General features: G+C 38.7%; 1 protein-coding gene across 1 annotated transcript in view; it reads right to left on the bottom strand.

Moving 5' to 3' along the window:
* Positions 1–364: 364 nt before the first annotated feature.
* LOC137049971 (zinc finger protein 721-like) overlaps positions 365–19,526 on the bottom strand; it is a 51,198-nt gene continuing 32,036 nt past the window's right edge. The window contains exons 8-9 of the mRNA XM_067428720.1: positions 10,841–11,029; positions 365–2,393 (exon numbers count right to left, since the gene is read on the bottom strand). Coding sequence (XP_067284821.1) covers positions 1,219–2,393; positions 10,841–11,029 — 1,364 coding nt within the window. The 3' untranslated portion in view covers positions 365–1,218. The remainder of the gene's footprint in view (positions 2,394–10,840; positions 11,030–19,526) is intronic.

The following is a 19,526-nucleotide window of genomic DNA, read 5'->3' as shown; positions in this document are numbered from 1 at the left end:
ACATGTGCACTTTTATTTTGTCGGATTTACCTGAGTGAAACAGGCGAAGGGCGCATGACATACGTCACGACCAAACGTTAGCGATTGGTTATGGCAGATCCAGAGCGGCTCAGGGCAGATCCAATAGTTTTAAACCTCAACAGGGTGCCCTGCCTTCGCGGAAATAAACCCTTGTCAATGGAGAGTGGCCAGACTCTATGTACAAATGAAATGTACGAGAGTCTGGTAAAACCAGGCTAAGTCAGACCAACGTTGTTTGCAAATTATGCAAGACCTTTGTCCCGACCAAGACTGGTAATACCACAAACTTGTTTTACCACCGTAATCCTTTTCAGCTCCTCCGCCTCGTCCGTTTGGGGGTGTTTATATTATGTGCTATCTCTGAAACGACAGGAGGGCAACTCGGAGTAATTATTCTATAAACCATCAAGAAACAGTGGAAACTTTAAACAGGCAATTTTATTAAAGTATTACTTGTGGCATTAGAACGGAATATATCGATGGGAGAACAATGGGGTCTCATGCTCTCAACGCGCACAACCGTTTGGTTGAAAATACAAAATTGATTGAAAACTAGTTGAGGTTCTATTGACAAAATTTAAAAAAAATGCTAAATGGTAACAATTATATACATACAATTAATAAGCTGTACAACGGACCACAAGGCCAGTTGAGTGTTGTACAACAAACAGATAGAGGAGTACATAAGGTAGTAAGTTAAAAAAAATATTAATGAAGATAACAAAAATAGATTATAGATGATATGTACAGTATTTACAGAGATGTACAATACAACCAACAGGGAGGAAGAAGGGATGCAGGTGGGGCCAAATAAAGTAATAAAAGGAAGGAAGTCAAACTTTTCAATGCCCTCTAAATCTAACTGAAAAAAGGAGAGATAAGTGACAACCTTATATCCTAATGCAGGGGTCCCCAATCTCGGTGCTGGAGGGCCACTGCCCTGCAGAGTTTAGCTCCAACCCCAATCAAACACACCTGAAACAAGTAACCAATGCTAATCAATGCCTTTATATGTGTTTCAGGTGTGTTTGCTTGGGGTTGGAGCTAAACTCTGTCCCTCCAGGACCGAGATTGGGGACCCCTGTCCTAATGTGTGGAATATCCTTCCACACTAACAACATATAAAACAGTTCTCTCTTTAGTGAATCTTCATGTGGCAATAAAGGTCTACTTTATATCTGAAACTTTCTACACTAATCACGTTGTTGGCTGCTCTCTAGTGTGAATTTTCATGTGGGTATTAAATGTTTTTTTATATTTAAAAATCTTTCCACACTGTTGGCAGGTGTAAGGCTTCTCTCCGGTGTGAACTCTCATGTGGACTTTAAGGTTTCCTTTACAACTGAAGCTCTTTCCACACTCTTGGCAGGCGTAAGGCTTCTCTCCAGTGTGAATTCTCATGTGAACCTTAAGGGTTTCGTTCTGATTGAAAGTTTTTCCACACTGTTGGCATGGGTAACGGCTCTCTCCAGTGTGAACTTTCAGGTGAACTCTAAAACTCTCTTTTTCAGTGAAACTCTTTTCACACTGAGGGCATTTGAACGGCTTCTCTCCCGTGTGAACTCTCATGTGGACTTTAAGCCGTTTGTTTTCAGTGAACGTTTTTCCACACTGTGGGCAAGTGAAAGGAGTCTCTCCGGTGTGAACTCTCAGGTGAACTCTAAGACTCCCTTTTCCAGTGAAGGTCTTTCCACACTGAGGGCATTTGAACGGCTTCTCTCCAGTGTGAATTTTCATGTGGATTTTAAGGGTGTCACCTTGAGTAAAACTCTTTCCACACTGTTGGCAGGAAAATGGCTTCTCTCCAGTGTGACTTCTCATGTGAACTTTAAGGTTGTCTCCTTGAGTGAAAGTCTTTCCACACTCTTCGCAGGAATACGGTTTCTCTCCATTGTGAACCCTCATGTGGACTTTAAGGTTTCCTTTTTCTGTGAAACTCTTTTCACAATGAGGGCATGGGAATGGCTTCTCTCCAGTGTGAATTACCATGTGTTTTTTAAGGTTTCCATTTCCAGTGAAAGTCTTTCCACACAGTTGGCAGATGTAGGGGGTGTCACCAGTGTGACTTATCATGTGTGACTGAAGGTTTCCTTTTTTAGTGAAACTCTTTCCACACTGTTGGCAGGTGAAAGGCTTCTCTCCAGTGTGAATTCTCATGTGGACTTTAAGGTCTCCATGTTGACTGAAACTCTTGTCACACTGAGGGCAGGTGAAAGTTCTAGTTCCTGACTTCGGAGCTCTTTTTGGTGTGGACGTCTTTTTAGTCTGTGAGAAACTAACATCTTTTTCTTCAGTTATGAAATCATTCTTATAGTGATCTTTCTCTTCCTTTTCATTTAATTCTTGACACTCCTCTTTCAGCGGCATTAGGCCTAAAGTTAACAGAGACAAATGCAAGTTTAATGGCGTAACATGACAGACACATTTAGCAGCATTTAGACACAATCCCCCTACTCATTATCCCTAATCACTCCATCAAATAAAATAAATGTGACTAATTGAATAAATAAAGTCTAATTGTTTTCCCTGAATAATAATTTTGATTATTACTCTGTTTTTATTAAAGGTGCACTACTTTTCCGTCCACTAGAGGTAACCTATTCAAAACAAAGGCATAGTTTGATGATGGCAAGCTCTATCACAGAATCTTGGGACATGTGGTTTTCACTAGGGTATAACGATTCGTTTTAACAACGATTTGATTCGTATCACGATTTGAGGTTATCGATACGATTTAAGGACGATATTGGTTCATTTAAAACAATATGATCCGAAACGATTCAGTGACTTGAAATCGATTCAGTAACTTTTTTGCCAAAAATTTAAATCAGTGTGACTGATTTATTTCAGTCGAATCGAATTGTTGTTAAAACGAATCGTTACACCCCTAGTTTTCACCTCACAGCCGGTGGAAAAGAATCGGGTTTAAGACTCCGGCAGAAATCATGTTCAGGAAAAAGTAAATTTTTGAATAGCTGAAAGCTTTTGAAAGGGTTATCTATACATGTATATTGAAATGACATTAATGTATAGTTAATTCTGTTGTCAGGCTGCAGATAAATTAATTTACATTTACACAATTGTGACCAGGGGTATAACACAGAATATGTCCCCTCTATGTCGTTCTGCGTTATTCATATGAACTCTCTTTCTAATCATATCTCATTCTTATATGTTGGATATGTTACTGTTATTTTAAGTTTTAAATGTGTAAATACAGTCCCTGACAAAAGTCTTGTCGCTTATCTATTTTGTAGAAATACCTGATATTAACCTGACTTTTAATTAATCAATTGGTGTTAGAAATAGCTCATGTGAAAAGCTAAAACCCTCCCAAATGATGTTTAATGCACTGAAATAAATAATTTTCACAGAAGAAATATTTATCATTTAATCAAGACAGAAAGGTCAAATTTTGGCAAGACAAAAGTTTTGTCGCCTATACAGAAATTGAACAAATTTACTGCAAATACAAAAATATGTCAGCAAATTAAGTTGTGGTGCTGTGAGATCCAAATTTAATATCTTGTATGACTTCCATGAGCTTGAAGGACTGCATCCATGCGGTTTGGCAAGGATTCATACAATTTATTGATGAAGTCATCAGGAATAGCTAAGAAAGCAGTCTTGCATGCCTCCCAGAGTTCATCAATATTCTTTGGTTTCGTCTTCCATGCGTCCTCTTTCATCCTACCCCACATATGCTCAATGATGTTCATGTCTGGTGACTGGGCTGGCCAATCCTGGAGCATCTTGATCTTCTTCGCCTTGAGGAACTTTGATGTGGAGATGGGAGTATGCGATGGAGCACCGTCCTGCTGCATAATTTTGCCTCTTTTATGGTTGAGAATAAGAGGTAGCTAAGATTTCTTGGTATTTTAGACTATTGATGTTGCCTTCCACCCTGCAGATCTCTCGCACACCCCCATACTGGATGTAACCCCAGACCATGATTTTTCCGCCACCAAACTTCACTGTTTTCTGGGTGAATCTCGGATCCATTCTGGCTCCAGTAGGTCTCCTGCAATATTTGCGGCGACTGTGGTGTAATTCAACTGAAGATTCATCTGAAAAATCCACCTTCTGCCACTTTTCCAGCGTCCATCCTTTTAGCAGGCTGTGGGCATTGGCAAATCACACGGTTTTTCAATTGTATTTTGTTTAGTGCTGGCTTCTGGGCACTGATTCAACCATGGAGGCCATTTCGAGGCAGAATCCTACAAACTGTTCTGGTTGACACAGAGACTTCAGGTGACCAGGTCTCCTGGAGCTCTGCTGCAGTGGAAAATGGGCTGGCCTTGGATTTTTGAGCCAACAAACGGTCCTCTTAAGCAGTTGTCTTGTGGGTTCTGCCTGACCTGGGCTTGTCAAAAACGTCTCCAGTCTCTTCAAATCTTTTTTTTAATCCTCTGTACTTGACGCTGAGACACATTGAAGGTGTCTGCCACATCAGCAGTGGATCTGGTCGTCTGCCTCTTGATAAACTTTAGTCTCAGGGTGAATCTTAGGCATGTTTGTAGAGGTCTAGTTGCAGTTGATGTGAAGGTCTAGCGTACTTGGGTTCTTTTTATACACACTTGAGACCTAATTGATCCATTATTAGTCACAGGGGAAGCTCATATGACAAGGTGACAACACTTATGTCTTTGCAAAAATGGACTCAATGGGCTTTACCAAGCTGTGAATATTAGAATACTTTTTGAAAGTTTAGTTTTTCACTGAAACATTATCACAAAAGCTGGTGGGATTAAAATGAGCCATTTCTTGTAAAAATATCTTGATTAGAAATATATTTCAGCGGCACTTTAGGTCAATTTGTACACAAGCGACAAGACTTTTGTCAGGGACTGTAGGTCTAATTGAATAATTTGTGTGAATTCTGACTATGCTGTTTCCCACCTGTCACTATTGTGACTGGGTATAAAAACCTAGTATTTCAGTAACTTAACCAACATAAAATCAAAGGTGGCATAAAGTTTGTGTAAGGGAGGTCTAAAGAATAAATTGCATGTTCCCAAATTGCAAGAAAAAATTTGGGATTAAATTGGGTTAATGTGGCATAGAATAATCACCTTTGTTTCACCTTTTCAGAACCTCAGAAAGTTACAATGTCTGATTTTGAAGCAATTGACGGTAAAATATTTGAAGAAACAGTACAGCACCTTAAAACATCAACCTGCGCCCTTGACACACTTATTTATTCAAAAGTGTGTTTAACTGTTTAGAAGCCACTTATATCTCCTAAAAGTGCTAAACTCCTCACTTCTCTAAAGGACTTTTCCAAAACCACAGTAGCTAAGCCTCTCCTGAAAAATAACTCCATATTGAGCAACTACAGACAATCTCCAATTTCCCCTTCATAGGCAAGACAATTGAAAAAGTTGTTTTCAATCAGCTGAACAAATTAAGTTCCAACGGATACTTTGACCATTTTTTAAATCTGGTTTTCGACCGCATCACAGCACAGAGACAGCGCTCATAAAGATTATAAATGATATTCGCTTAAATTTTGATACAGTCAAAACATCAATTCTGGTTCTACTGGACCTCAGTGCTGAATTCGACACTGTTGACCACACCATACTTCTTGACAGGCTGTAAAACTGGGTCAAGCTTTCTGGGATGGTCCTCAAATGGTTCAGGTCATACTTAGAAGGGAGAGGTTATTATCTGAGTATAGGAGACCATAAGTCTGAGTGGACATCCATGACATGTGGAGTGTCATAATGGTCAATTCTTAGCACTATCAACGAATGACTACATCCCCATTGACTTCCTGTGCAAATGCATTGATGAAGTTAACAACTGGATGTGCCAAAACTATCTTCAGTATTCTTATTTCTTATGCATGCTCTCACTATTTTAATTAATTTCTATGTAAAGCACTTTGAATTTAGCCTAGAAATCTAAACGCACCTTAGCGGCAGCAAATCTAATCTGCCACGAGTGTCATCTAGCAATTCTCAATACACTCCTGAGCTGTAAAAACCAAACTCTGGTCAGGCCAATCACATCGTGTATAGAGTCAGTGGGCGGGGCTTAACACAATGACGACAGAGTCGCGCTTGCGTGCTACTAGTAAACACAGAAGCTGGCGAACAGCGCTCTTTTGAATCAGCTTGGACCGCGACTCTGGAAGACTTGGAGTTAAGCTTTTCTCTGAGAAAAGAACAAAGAACAGCACTGAAGTCATTCTTAAAAAGGGAAGCTGTGTTCTGAGTTTTGCTGACCAAATACGGCGAAAGTTTAATCTATCAACTAGCTCCGCTTCTCTGTTATTCTGGTCAGTTGTAGCTCTATCCTACTGCGTGCAGAGGAAGTATTAAAGACAACCATTTATCCTGCCCCTCAGATTGGGCTGTCAATGATGAGTTTCCAGACAAAACATCTTGATGTGGGTCTACTTTGAATTGCCACTGCGTATGAAATGTGCTATACTAATCAAATTGCCTTGCTTTGCTTTGTTCATTGCAAAGTAGTAAAGAATGTCATTCTTTGTTCAAATGGGCAAGTATGAATGAATGAATGAATGAATGAATGAATGAGGCATTTATATAGCGCTTTCAAATGTACTACTGTACACCTAAAGCGCTTCACACTCATTTCAGGGGTCTCTCCTCAACCACCACCATTGTGCAGCATCCACTTGGATGAAGTACTTGAGGATTATAGTTAAGTGTTCAACATATGTTGAATTTGCTCGAGAGAAGGGTATATTATTTGAGCGATGGATTAAAGCATTCAAGACTACTAAGAATAATTATCTGCTCAAACACTTCTTGAAGAGTTTAAGAACTGTTTCAGAACATACAGTCTATTTGAACAAACAAAAATGACTTTTGGCAGATGAATATACTTTTAAGCATAAACTACACCTGACTCAGACATGAGTCAGGACTTTCTAAAAAAATAAACAATTTGTTGGACAATGATCCTAGAGTACAAACCTAATGCCAAACAAGTTGGGACACTACAAAATGTTGATTTTAAATTTCATGGCATCAACACATCTCAAACAGGTTTGGACAAGGTTATGTTTACCACTGTGTGGCATCCCCTCTTCTTTTTATAACAGTCTGCAAACGTCTGGGGACTGAGGAGACAAGTTGGTCAAGTTTAGGAATAGGAATGTTGTCCCATTCTTGTCTAATACAGGCTTCTAGTTGCTCAACTGTCTAAGGTCTTCTTTGTCGCATCTTCCTCTTTATGATGCACCAAATGTTTTCTATGGGTGAAAGATCTGGACTGCAGGCTGGCCATTTCAGTGCCGGATCCTTCTTCTATGCAGCTATGATGTTGTAATTGATGCAGTATGTGGTCTGGCATTGTCATGTTGGAAAATGCAAGGTCTTTCCTGAAAGAGATGACGTCTGGATTGGAGCATATATTGTTCTAGAACTTAGATACCATCAGAGATGCAAGCTTCTGAACTGAGCTCTGATAACAACTTGGGTTTTCCTTGTCCTCATTAGTCCGGATGACATGGCGTCCCAGTTTTCCAAAAAATAACATTTTGATTTGTCTGACCACAGAACATTTTTCTTGGCACACTTTTGGCCCCTTAGTGCCAATTAGGCATTTAAATGCCACGGCCTACCTGAGCATTGTTTCTGACCATGTCCATCCCTTTTGATCACCATCCTCTGATGGCTACTTCCAGCAGGATAATGCACCATGTCACAAAGCTTGAATCATTTCATTTTTGTTTCTTGAACATGACAATGAGTTCACTGTACTAAAATGGCACCACAGTCACCAGATCTCAACCCAATAGAGCATATTTGAGATGTGGTGGAACGGGAGCTTCGTGCCCTGGATGTGCATCCCACAAATCTCCATCAACTGCAAGATGCTATCCTATTAATATGGGCCAACATTTCTAAAGAATGCTTTCAGCACCTTGTTGAATCAATGCCACGTAGAATGAAGGCAGCTATGAAGGTGAAAGGGAGTCAAAAAAAGTAGTAGTATGGTGTTCCTAATAATCCTTTAGGTGAGTGTAGATAACATATCAAATGTTGAAAGTGAGACATTTTGAAATGTCATGCCAAATATTGGCTCATTTTGGATTTCATGAGAGCTACACATTCCAAAAAAGTCGGGACAGGTAGCAATACGAGGCCAGAAAAGTTAAATGTAAATATATCAGTAACAGCTGGAGGACCAATTTGCAACTTATTAGGTCAATTGGCAACATGACTGGGTATAAAAAGAGCCTCTCAGAGTGCCAGTGTCTCTCAGAAGTCAAAATGGGCAGAGGATCACCAATTCCCCCAATGCTGGAGCAATATCAGAAAGGAGTTTCTCAAAGAAAACTTCAAACACTTTGCCAATTATCATCACCTACAGTGCATAATATCATCCAAAGATTCAAAGAATCTGAAAAATCGTTGGGCCCTTTGCAGATGGCACTGCATCACATACAGGAATGCTACTCTAATGGAAATCACAACATGGGCTCAGGAATACTTCCAGAAAACATTGTTTGTGAACACAATCCTCCATGCCATTCACTGTTGCTGGCTAAAACTCTATAGGTTTAAAAAGAAGCCATATCTAAACATGATCCAGAAGTGCAGGTGTTTTCTTTGGGCCAAGAATCATTTAAAATGGACTGTGGCAAAGTGGAAAACATCCCCCACACCATTACACCACCACCAGCAGCCTGCACAGTGGTAGCAAGGCATGATGGATCCATGTTCTCATTCTGTTTACGCCAAATTCCGACGCTACCATCTGAATGTCTCAGCAGAAATCGAGACTCATCAGACCAGGAACATTTTTCCAGTCTTCAACTGTCCAATTTTGGTGAGCTCGTGCAAATGGTAGCCTCTTTTTCCGATTTGTGGTAGAGATGAGTGGTACCCGGTGGGGTCTTCTGCTGTTGTAGCCCATCCGCCTCAAGGTTGTGTGTGGTCCATCCGCTACAAATGCTTTGCTGCATACCTCGGTTGTAACAAGTGGTTATTTCAGTCAAAGTTGCTTTTCTATCAGTTTGAATCAGTCAGCCCATTCTCCTCTGACCTCTAGCATCAATAAGGGATTTTCGCACACAGGACTGCTGCATACTGGATGTTTTTCCCTTTTCACATCATTCTTTGTAAACCCTAGAAATGGTTGTGCGTGAAAATCCCAGTAACTGAGCAGATGCTGAAGTACTCAGACCGGCCCGTCTGGCATCAGCAACCATGCTACACTCAAAATTGCTTAAATCACCTTTCTTTCCCATTCTGACATTCAGTTTGGAGTTCAGGAGATTGTCTTGATCAGGACCACACCCCTAAATGCATTGAAGCAACTGCCATGTGATTGGTTGATTAGATAATTGCATGAATGAGAAATTGAACAGGTGTTCCTAAAAATCCTTTAGGTTAGTGTATATTCCATTGTGAATATAATAAGTTTAAGAGATTTGTAAATTATTGCATTCCTTTTTTATTCACAATTTGTACAGTGTCCCAACTTTTTTGGAATCGGGTTTGTAAAATCTTAGTGTGCTTTCACACTTGGCATGTTTGGTTTGATTAAAACGAACCCTGGTGCGATTGCTCTGTTAGTGCGGTTCATTTGAACGTGTGAATGCTTGATGGGAGTGGGCGTGTTTGTACTTTTATTTATTTTTTAAATTTAACACTCAAGATATTAGCATAATAAACGCAGCACTCATCTTTCAGATCAGATAGGGGTGTGACGAGACACTAATCTCACGAGACGAGACAAGATTTTTGCATAGTATTTTTAAGAAATCCACAATGATGAAATACATGACTAGAAATTAAAAATAGTTTGCAGGTGCATTTGAAATGTTTTAACTAATCATCTTGTAATTAATGGCATTTCATTTCTAGGCTTCGTTCTGAGCATGAATTATCATAAAAGACAGCCGTATTGTATTATTTCCTGTATGATTTTCTCTTCAGACCTTAGAACTGCACAAGCTTCTTTTGACCTCCTAATTAAACTGCTTCCTACAAATTGATCATAGATGCATAGATCATAGATCTCGTTGCAAACAATAACCATAATCAAAGTACTCAATATTCAAAGTGCAAATAGAGAGCAATTTTCTTCAAGCATGATACAGAGATAAGAGATGGTTAACTACAAATAGAGTTTTCATATTGGGAGATATTCGCGTACCTCAGGGAGTTGCTTTCAAACAGCGGTAACGTATTGAAATCGCGTTTGAATGCGCGTTCCCGTTTACTTTCACTTTATATTTCGCGATCGTGCTATACTCTGTGATTAGGGTGCGGTGGTGCTAAACGTGCAGTTTAAAATATAAGTCTGGCGGTTTTGCTGCGCAAGGGATCCTCCACCACGATCTAGTCCACTAACATGTAACACAACAGCTCAATGCGAGCGCTTCACTAACACGTAACACATTCATAACAAACGCTTGTCTTCTTGTTACGCGATCACTGCTGGGAACAACTCGTTCTAGATGAACTGATGGAATTAAAGCGACTGTTATGATTATCCACCTGAATTCAATTGTTTTTATTTCTATAAAAAGCAAAACTAGAGTTGAGGCGTAATATAAACTTCACCCTCACACTCTATATGACGAGACAGCTTTTCACCTTGACGAGAAATCTCGTCACAGTTTAGTCTAGCGAGATATTGTGGTACGGAGACGGACAAAAAAGTCTGTGTGCTTTAAGTTAGAGTAATCAATAATGTCCTTTTCAATTAAATATCGATTCTAATCAGTAGTCTGACGATCCTAAGAGGTTAAACCATTTTTAAGAAACAGGCGAGTCAAAATTAATAGTTAATCTGAATATATGAATAGTTCAGCTTTGAGAATGAAACCAACCTGTTTGTGTCTCAATTTCTTCATGTTTGATTCGCAATGTTTCTTGAATCTTCACGTCTTCACTTTCCTCTTTAATAAACGCCATCTTTGTTTGTGTCTCAGTTTCTTCATGTTTCAAACTGAGTACATTTTCAATCTTCAGGTCTTCACTCTCCTCTTTAATAAACTCCATCTTTCTAACACGTGGATCTCAGTCGCTTCACCAGGAGTTTTTCAGTGTGTTTGTCCTGTTTAAGATGAGAATAATTAACAGAAAGAAAAACATCAAAACTAAATCTCTGTGTGTCTCATTCAGCTCTAGTTCAGTCACTGGTAAGAGAGTAAGAGAAAGTTAATGGACTTAAAAACACTCAAAACTAGCTTAAAAACTATATAGTAGGCTCATTTTAGACATACCGTAATTCCTCAAATAAAGACCGGGGCCTTTATTTACCTGAACTGCCGATGGGAACCGGCTTTTGTTTGAAGCAGGCTTTTATTAGGGGCAGGCCTGTATTTCTAATTCCATCTGTTTGAAATATAATTGCTTTAAGTAAACCATTTTCAGTTTAAAGTGATTGTTCCAGTGGACAAATAACATTGATTTATTTAAGAAACATTTGCAAAAATATCACCATACTACAAAATAATACGCATTTTTTGTAATTCCGCGCGCAGCTCCGCATCCGAAGATGAACGAGTTCTCGGCGAATCTAGCCGAGCATGACGTCTCATCACACCGGCCCCAGTTTGCACATACAAATTAGGTGCTTATATTTACTGAATGAGCCTACAAAAGTAGAAATAAGCCATTTTAAAATAAATAAATAATAAATAAATCCCAACATTAAAGTTTAGTGAAATTAGGAAATATTTAAGAGATCGTTAATTTAGTGCATATTTTGTTCTCATGTCACAAGTAATAATATCAAGCCAAGGTTTACTGAGTTTTACACGATTCTTTTGTAGTGTGGTTTTTGGTGAAATGTACTAAAATAAATATCACCTGTGCACGTAAGCCCACTTTTTCTCGATGCGTTGGTTTATAGAACAATTACTCCGAATCGCCCTCTGTCGTTTCAAACAATAGCACAACAGCGAGCGCGTCGAGTATAAACGCCTCGTCAGTTTGGGGAGGAGCGTGCACAGTCAGCGGAGGCTCGCAGAGCGGAGACGGGCGAAAGTATAAATAATGCGTGAGACGGGGCTGCGCGGAGCTGAGATTAGAGGCTTGGGTGCGACACCCTTAAGACATAAAAGAGACGAGAGGCTAATATTAGGTGCGTCTTAATATCAGTAGTCACGGCACTGATCAGGACATACCGGTAAGTCAATGGGCTGACTCCCTGATCAGTGCCCTGACTACTGACAGAGCAGATTGAGGCGCACGCATTGTGAAGATCAACATTTGTAGCCTGCCTTTGTAGACGTCGCATCTCTCATAGACTACAGTAGCCTATAATGGCACATGCATCCGTTATGTTCTCAGTTTAATTTACAAAGCAATCCCTGTAAAGTTTTTAGGTTAACTACAGAAGAGACCAGGATTAGTGTGTGTCGCACTGTCATGACTCGCATCGGGCGCGTGGCATCAGGATGGTTTCACATTAAATTAACGGCATTTAGGAGATTATCCACTCATTTTCCTCCGGCTTTTATTTGTTTGTGCTGACCACACCCTCGGCCACAATCAGAGGCCCGGCGTTTAATTGACTACAGGCTTTTATTTGAGGAAATACGGCAGTTTAGTTTATATAAAGTAGATTACCGTTCAATGAAAACTTTAGCAGTTGGTTTGCAGAAGTTGTCATTATAAACGGTTGTTTTTCTCGGTGCATTTACAGTGTTTTGACCAGCAGGAGTCGTCAGTGTTTGAGGTGAATCGAGTGAGTCGACTCAGTGAATCATCCTGTGTGATTCAGTTGAATAGGGGCGGTGCAAAGATGGCGGGTTGAGCGGTCGTGCTTGTGATAGTTGTTCCCAAAAGTTTGCTTAAAGTGAGTAATTTCAACTGTTTTATGTCAAACTAAAACTAGACTCCAAAGGTAAAGATATGACACCTAATATTTAAAAGAAAGTTGAGGCCAGAGATAAGGAGCATGACGACTACGCAATGAAGGTTTCTGTTCAAAATAAAAGAGGGTGCTCCTGTCCTTCAAGACCAAAGCCCCTTTCACGTTCACTGCACGTCGGACCCGCAATATTCCCGGAACATTGCCGGGTCGCCTTCTGTGTGAAAGCAACCACGTCCCGGGATTGATTACCGAATTCGACCCGGGTCGGGGACTTAGTAACATTGCGGGATTCGACCCGGGACGAGCGCTGTGTGAACAAAAGCCAAAACTAATGCCGCAGCGTGTGCGTAGTTATCGTGCGACTCCTAGAGCTTGTTTTTCAATAACAAAAATCTGCAGTGCCAGAAGAGCTAGTCGGTGTTTTAAACGCAGAGAGTGTTCGTATACAAAAGAAACTAAAATTAAACAAGCAGAAATGTGCGCAAACTGGACACAAGTCGAGACCACGGAGCTCCTTACTATCCGCGCTGAAGCTGAGATCGCTCGCCGTTATCCGTCACATCAGGATGTCACGTGTCAACTCGACCCGGGACCGTTACGGGTTGTGTGTGAAAGCGCTCATATTACGGTATTTCGCTGGCAGTGTGAATGGACCAAATCTAGCGGCCCGGGAACAAATGCCGGGTCGCATTATCCGTGTGTTTGCCGGAATCGCAGTGTGAAAGGGGCTTAAGTAAAACTCCTACAGAGAAAAGGGTGAAACCAACAGCTGACAGAGAGAAGGCTGAAATCTCCAACGAAACCATTTTTGGAAGCGATTTTGAATTTTGAAAAGGAGATTATTGGACATTTGGGGATTTGGACATTACGACTGGTGTTCTGAAATTTAAATGATTAAAATCCTTCAATTAAATTTGCCACTCTTTTTAGTTTATTGTCCCCAATGCAATCTTTAACAAACTGGGTGGAATACACTATTTTCTAAGCTGCGTGTTACTTTGTTACCAGTTAAACTTTTGTTTTTCAAGGCTGAGAGCTGCTCTAATGGAAACTATTGTCCTAACATAACGTCACACTCACACCTCACCATAAGGCTGGGCGATTAATCGAAAAGTAATCGAAACCGAGATCCATAACCGCTAAACGTAATAATTTTCTCATCTCGGTTATTTCGGTTTTAGTCACGTGACTCCATCCTGTCAGTCACATCAGTTTGCAGGCACAGAAAGTTATCTTTGTTTATACAGTCTGGATGCTCAGAACTATTGTTTTACAGAGAAAAGTTAATCAATGTTCTTATAAGCGGTGCTATACCACGCCCTGAAGTCAGATCGCGCATAAACTAAACGCTGTCCTTTATTATCACTAAAGTAGGTTAGAAAGTCAACCATTATAGCATATATTTGTCTACCTTTGAGGTAACTACAAACCACAGCTTCATAATTAATAGAAACAGTGACTAAAGCCCTATTCACACGGGATTAGTATTATCTAGGGACCTCTGTGATTTAGAAATTACTCCCCCACATCTGAGTTTTGCGTGACACATTCGCACGGGATAAGCAAAGCCTGTGATTTTACTCGAATTTACTGACTTATCTCCCGGATATGATGTCAAGTGTTTTTACATTATAGTTATACCTGTATGAAATCAGAAACAGTCATCAAAATCATTTTGATAGTTTTATAATAATAAAAATTATTTTGTTGAGTTAGAGAACAGACGCTAGCCTGACAAGCCAGAGCCACATCAAGATGTTTGGTCTGGAAACTCACCATTGACAGCTCAATCTGAGGGGCGGGATAAACGGTTGCCTTTCAAACTCCCTCTGCACGCGATAGGATAGCGCTACACCAACCAGAGCAACGAAGGTGAAGGAGAGCTCGCTGACTGATTAAACATTCACCGTATCCGGTCGGCTAAACTCGAACACATCTTCCCTTTTTAAGAATGACTTCAGTGCCGTTCTTTGTTCTTTTCTCAGAGAAAAGCTTAACTCCAAGTCTTCCAGAGTCGCAGTCAAAGCTGATTCGAAAGACCGCCGTTCGCCAGTTTCTGTGTTTACTAGAAGCACGCAAACGCAACTCGGCCGTCGTCATTATGGCCCCGCCCACCGACTCTATACACGATGTGATTGGCCCGGCAAGAGTTAGGGGAATACAGCTCAGAAGGGTATTGAGAGTTGCTAGATGACACTCGCGGGCAGATTAAATTTGCTGTCACTAGGGTTGGGCTAGATTTCTAGGCTAAACAGACGCCACAATTAAAACTGAACTGAGCAAAGACCGGCGGCAGGAGTCAGATTTAATTTATTGAGTGAGAAGCTGACAGTATAGCCTACTGCGGAAGATTCAGTTTCAAAGCTAAATGTAAAAGCGCCCATTTAAGCGAGCTTGTCATTGTACTGTTCTGTTGTTATGTTTTTCATTAATAAAAGTTTTAATAATAATATTAAACACACCATTCAGATACTAGTCCCATGCAAATAGGGCTAAATTCATACACATAATCGCTCTCATTGATAAATTTAAATTTATGTAATGTAGGCCTACTGTGCCAATTTATCTGTATGATGTACAACAAACAGAATCTGTAAGAAATGTTACGACCCATATTCAGTAACTGCTGAAAGGAAGCTGTTTCCTTCAAGTAATTTAAAATTGCAAAGAAATGTACCTTTTCATTAAAAAAATGTCCCACCTTTAGTAGATGAACAAAACTTAGCAGTGAACTATGAGGGCAAAATAATCATTCATTAATCGTAATTGAGGTAAAATGTTCGATTTATCAAGGTTTTGATTTTAGGTCAAATTGTTACAGCCCTACCTCACGACAGTATTTGGCAGAAAGTCTGTATTTGGAGGACTGGAAATCCAAAGGGATTTGGGCTGTCAGTCATTTAAATGTCAATAATGTAATTGTGGTAGTGTATAGAGAGAGTTTAGAGACAAATGTACTGTAGGATGTTGAGCAGAGACCCTGACACGAGTGTAAAGCGCTTTGGGTGAACATCAATAACGTATGAAAGCGCTATAAACGCCCCATTCATACTCATACAAAATAACGTTCATTAATGTTAGATAAAGAATTACAATGTTGCATTCAATAATCACACATTCCTTTTAGCCGTTCTTGTTAAAATTGTTAAAGTGCCTGAACAGTTTGTATTAATTTAAACACTTTAAAAGCTTAAAACACAAACCTTTCTTCAGCAGAATCACAACAGATGCAGGAGCGCGGCGCAGCCTTATGACGTCACATCTCCACTACAAAATAAAAGTCCTGATCTCAAGTCACAGATGTGTAGAGACATTCACATACAAACAATAAAACACATAATTTGCTTTCTTTATTTATATTTAAATGCATTTTGTTCGATAATGTGCTAAAAAAAATCTACCAAAGAAAGAATTTGAACCACATCTAATATGTGAGATTCTGTTCATGGCCAAACACACCAGTTTTTATTTATATATGGGTCATTCCTGGGATTCTGTAATATTTCAGTCCCCTAGATTTTTGAAAGTGGTGGCTCACCAAAATGAAATGTTAAAAGCTTTTCACAATACTTTGGTATGTCCTTTATAATGAATACAAATAATTATTGCATTTAAATATTTTTTTTCAAGCATTTTGTCATGTCCCTGAGGTTCTTCGCTGAATTTGTACTTGGAAAATAATTAATAAAATGTGCACAGTGTCTATAATTTTCGGCAATAATGCAAGTATTTATTTGTATTCTTTGCTTCTGAAAATAAAAAAAATAAAAAATGCAAGATATTTGATAAAAAACAACTTATAAAGTTACGTCCCTCAGTCTGAACTCAACCCCGTCACGCCAACCATTCTCCGCCCATAATAATTTAGACTCCACCCATTTGTGACATTATTCACAGGAAGTTGCATCATTTAGCTCTCTTCAACAGCATGGTGCAGAAGGTGAGTGATATCTCACTTTTTATTCATTTTTGTAGGTGTATTATAGTCAGAGAGGGTACTGTCAAGCTTAACAACTCAACCCCATCACATACAATTAAGATGGAAAATGATGACTTTTCAAAATGTTATTTTAATCCATAAAAATCTATGATATACTTATCTCATTGGCTGCCATGTGGCCCACTCTTCTACACCACATTAAGAGCAGTGGCCATTTTGAGCAAAAAAACCTCAACCCCATCACACTCAACCCCGTCACATATGTCATTATTTCGGGTTTGTAAACGTTGTGACAGGGTTGAGTTATTCACTTAATTGAATCAATGATTTCAATTAAAAAATTTAATTTCACTAAATATATAATTACAAAAATCATAGCTCATATTTTTGTTATAGATAAAATATTTGATGTAATGTGTCCACTTAAACTTGATTTGACCACATGAAGAAGAATTCAACAGTAAAGATAACTGTCAAGAAAACTATTGAGGGTAAACAGGAGACCCTTACAGATTTGCTTCACAACAACATTCACAAGTTTAAGAAGCACCTGTTCAATATCAAACAGCAATATGCCTACAATGGTGAGCTAAAAAAAAACCTGCCAATAGATTAGGCATTGATCCACATCGATTTTTCAGAGAACTATGTCTGTAAATATGGATCAGAGATCCAAGCTGTTCACTTTGGGGCCTCACATAAGCAAGCCACTCTACACAATGGGGTAATGCATGTAGGGCAACAAGAGCCCATGTGCTTCACCACAGTCTCCCCTTCTAGATACAAAGGTCCTCCAGCTATCTGGAAATATCTTGATCCTGTGCTAGACCACCTTCAGGCTACTCATCCAGAAGTTTCTGTCCTACATTTTTTTAGTGATGGACCTTGTACACAGTACAAACAAAAAGGAAATTTCATGCTTTTTACTACAGAAATCCACAAACGTGGATTTTAAAGCTGGCACATGGAACTATTTTGAATCAAGTCATGGGAAACGGGCCCTATCTTTTTGAAGGTTTAATATGTGCCTAATAATGTGGGGTATTTAGAAATGATGTAATCATATGTAGTTCAAAAATTAAAAAAGTCCAAGTTGAAATATTACCGATTCCCAGGAATGACCCATATATATATATATATATATATATATATATATATATATATATATATATATATATATATATATATATATATATATATATAAAAGTTGTATTAAAAACAGCGAACATTTGTCAAAATATTGTACCTTTTTTTAGGACCACAGACTCATAAAACAAGCATACAATACTATATAATAGTTATAATTAATTAAATAAGTTAATTAATTGTGGTGGAAAACTGAATATTATATTTTTTCTCATTGAAGCAATATGACAGATCTCAGTTACTCTTATTTTTCAACGTTCTTTTCCTTTCTTAAAAAACGCAGATTGAGCATAAGATTTATATTCATTTGGTATCGCTGTTTAATGAGCATTTGAGCATTGCATGAGCATATATATATATATATATATATATATATATATATATATATATATATATACACACACACACACATACATACTGAGGTAATGATGCTCAAAATTAAAGGGTTAGTTCACCCGAAAATGAAAATTATTTCATTAATTACTCACCCTCATGTCGTTGGACACCCGTAAGACCTTCGTTCATCTTCGTCCTTGCAAAGAAAGGTGGCTATATTGGTCACTGATTTGTTTTTGTTTGGTTTTTGAATGTCAGAAATGTATATTTGTGAATGTTGAGATGCTATATTGGTTTCACTGGTAAAAATAAATAATTGAAATGGGTATAAATTTGTTTTTTGTTAAGTTGCCTGATAATTATGCACAGTAATAGTCACATGCACACACAGATATCCCCCTAAAATAGCTAAAACTAAAAACTAAAACTTCCAAAAAATATTCAGCTTTGATATTAATGAGTTTTTTGTGTTCATTGAGAACATGGTTGTTGTTCAATAATAACATTAATCCTCAAAAATACAACTTGCCTAATAATTCTGCACTCCCTATATATATATATATATATATATATATATATATATATATATATATATATATATATATATATATATATATATATATATATATATATATACACGTTTTAAAACGGAACTTTTTTAAATGTTTTTAAAAAAGTCTCTTCTCACCAAGGCTGCATTTGTAATTAGAACTACAAAAAAATATTGTGAAATATTATTAAAATATAAAATAACATTTCTATTTGAATATATTTCCTGTGATGCAAAGTTTAAAGGGTTAGTTTATATATACACACACACACACACACACACACACACACACACACACACACACACACACACATTTCTGGAGACAGTGGCTACTGTGAATAAAGCAGTTGGAGTCCAGGGAAGACTGGAGGACAACCATGAGAGACTGGTGGCAGCAGGATAGACTGCATTGGGAGAGGTGGGCTGGTGACCCTACCTTCTAGTTTTCCAATAGGATGACACCCAAAGCCTACTACGAAAAAGAAACAAAGAAAACCCGAAGGCCCTCCGAGAGGCAGGATGAAAAAAGGGCCAACAAGGACGGACCACATGGTAATGAGCACAAGGATATTGGCAAAAGAGAAGATTCCAAGGAAGTGTGGGTGTGGCTTGAAAAAAAAAACAATTTTGAGAAGACTTCACAGCCACATGGGAAAGAAGAAGTGTGATGGAGTGGAGAAAGCTGGACGAACATCGGAGTGAACAGCTGGAAAAAGCTCT

The sequence above is a fragment of the Pseudorasbora parva genome, chromosome 20 (genome assembly GCF_024679245.1).
Source record: "Pseudorasbora parva isolate DD20220531a chromosome 20, ASM2467924v1, whole genome shotgun sequence".
NCBI lineage: Eukaryota > Metazoa > Chordata > Actinopteri > Cypriniformes > Gobionidae > Pseudorasbora > Pseudorasbora parva.
Note: the sequence above shows the minus strand (reverse complement) of the source record. Positions and strands in the feature narration are given on the sequence as shown.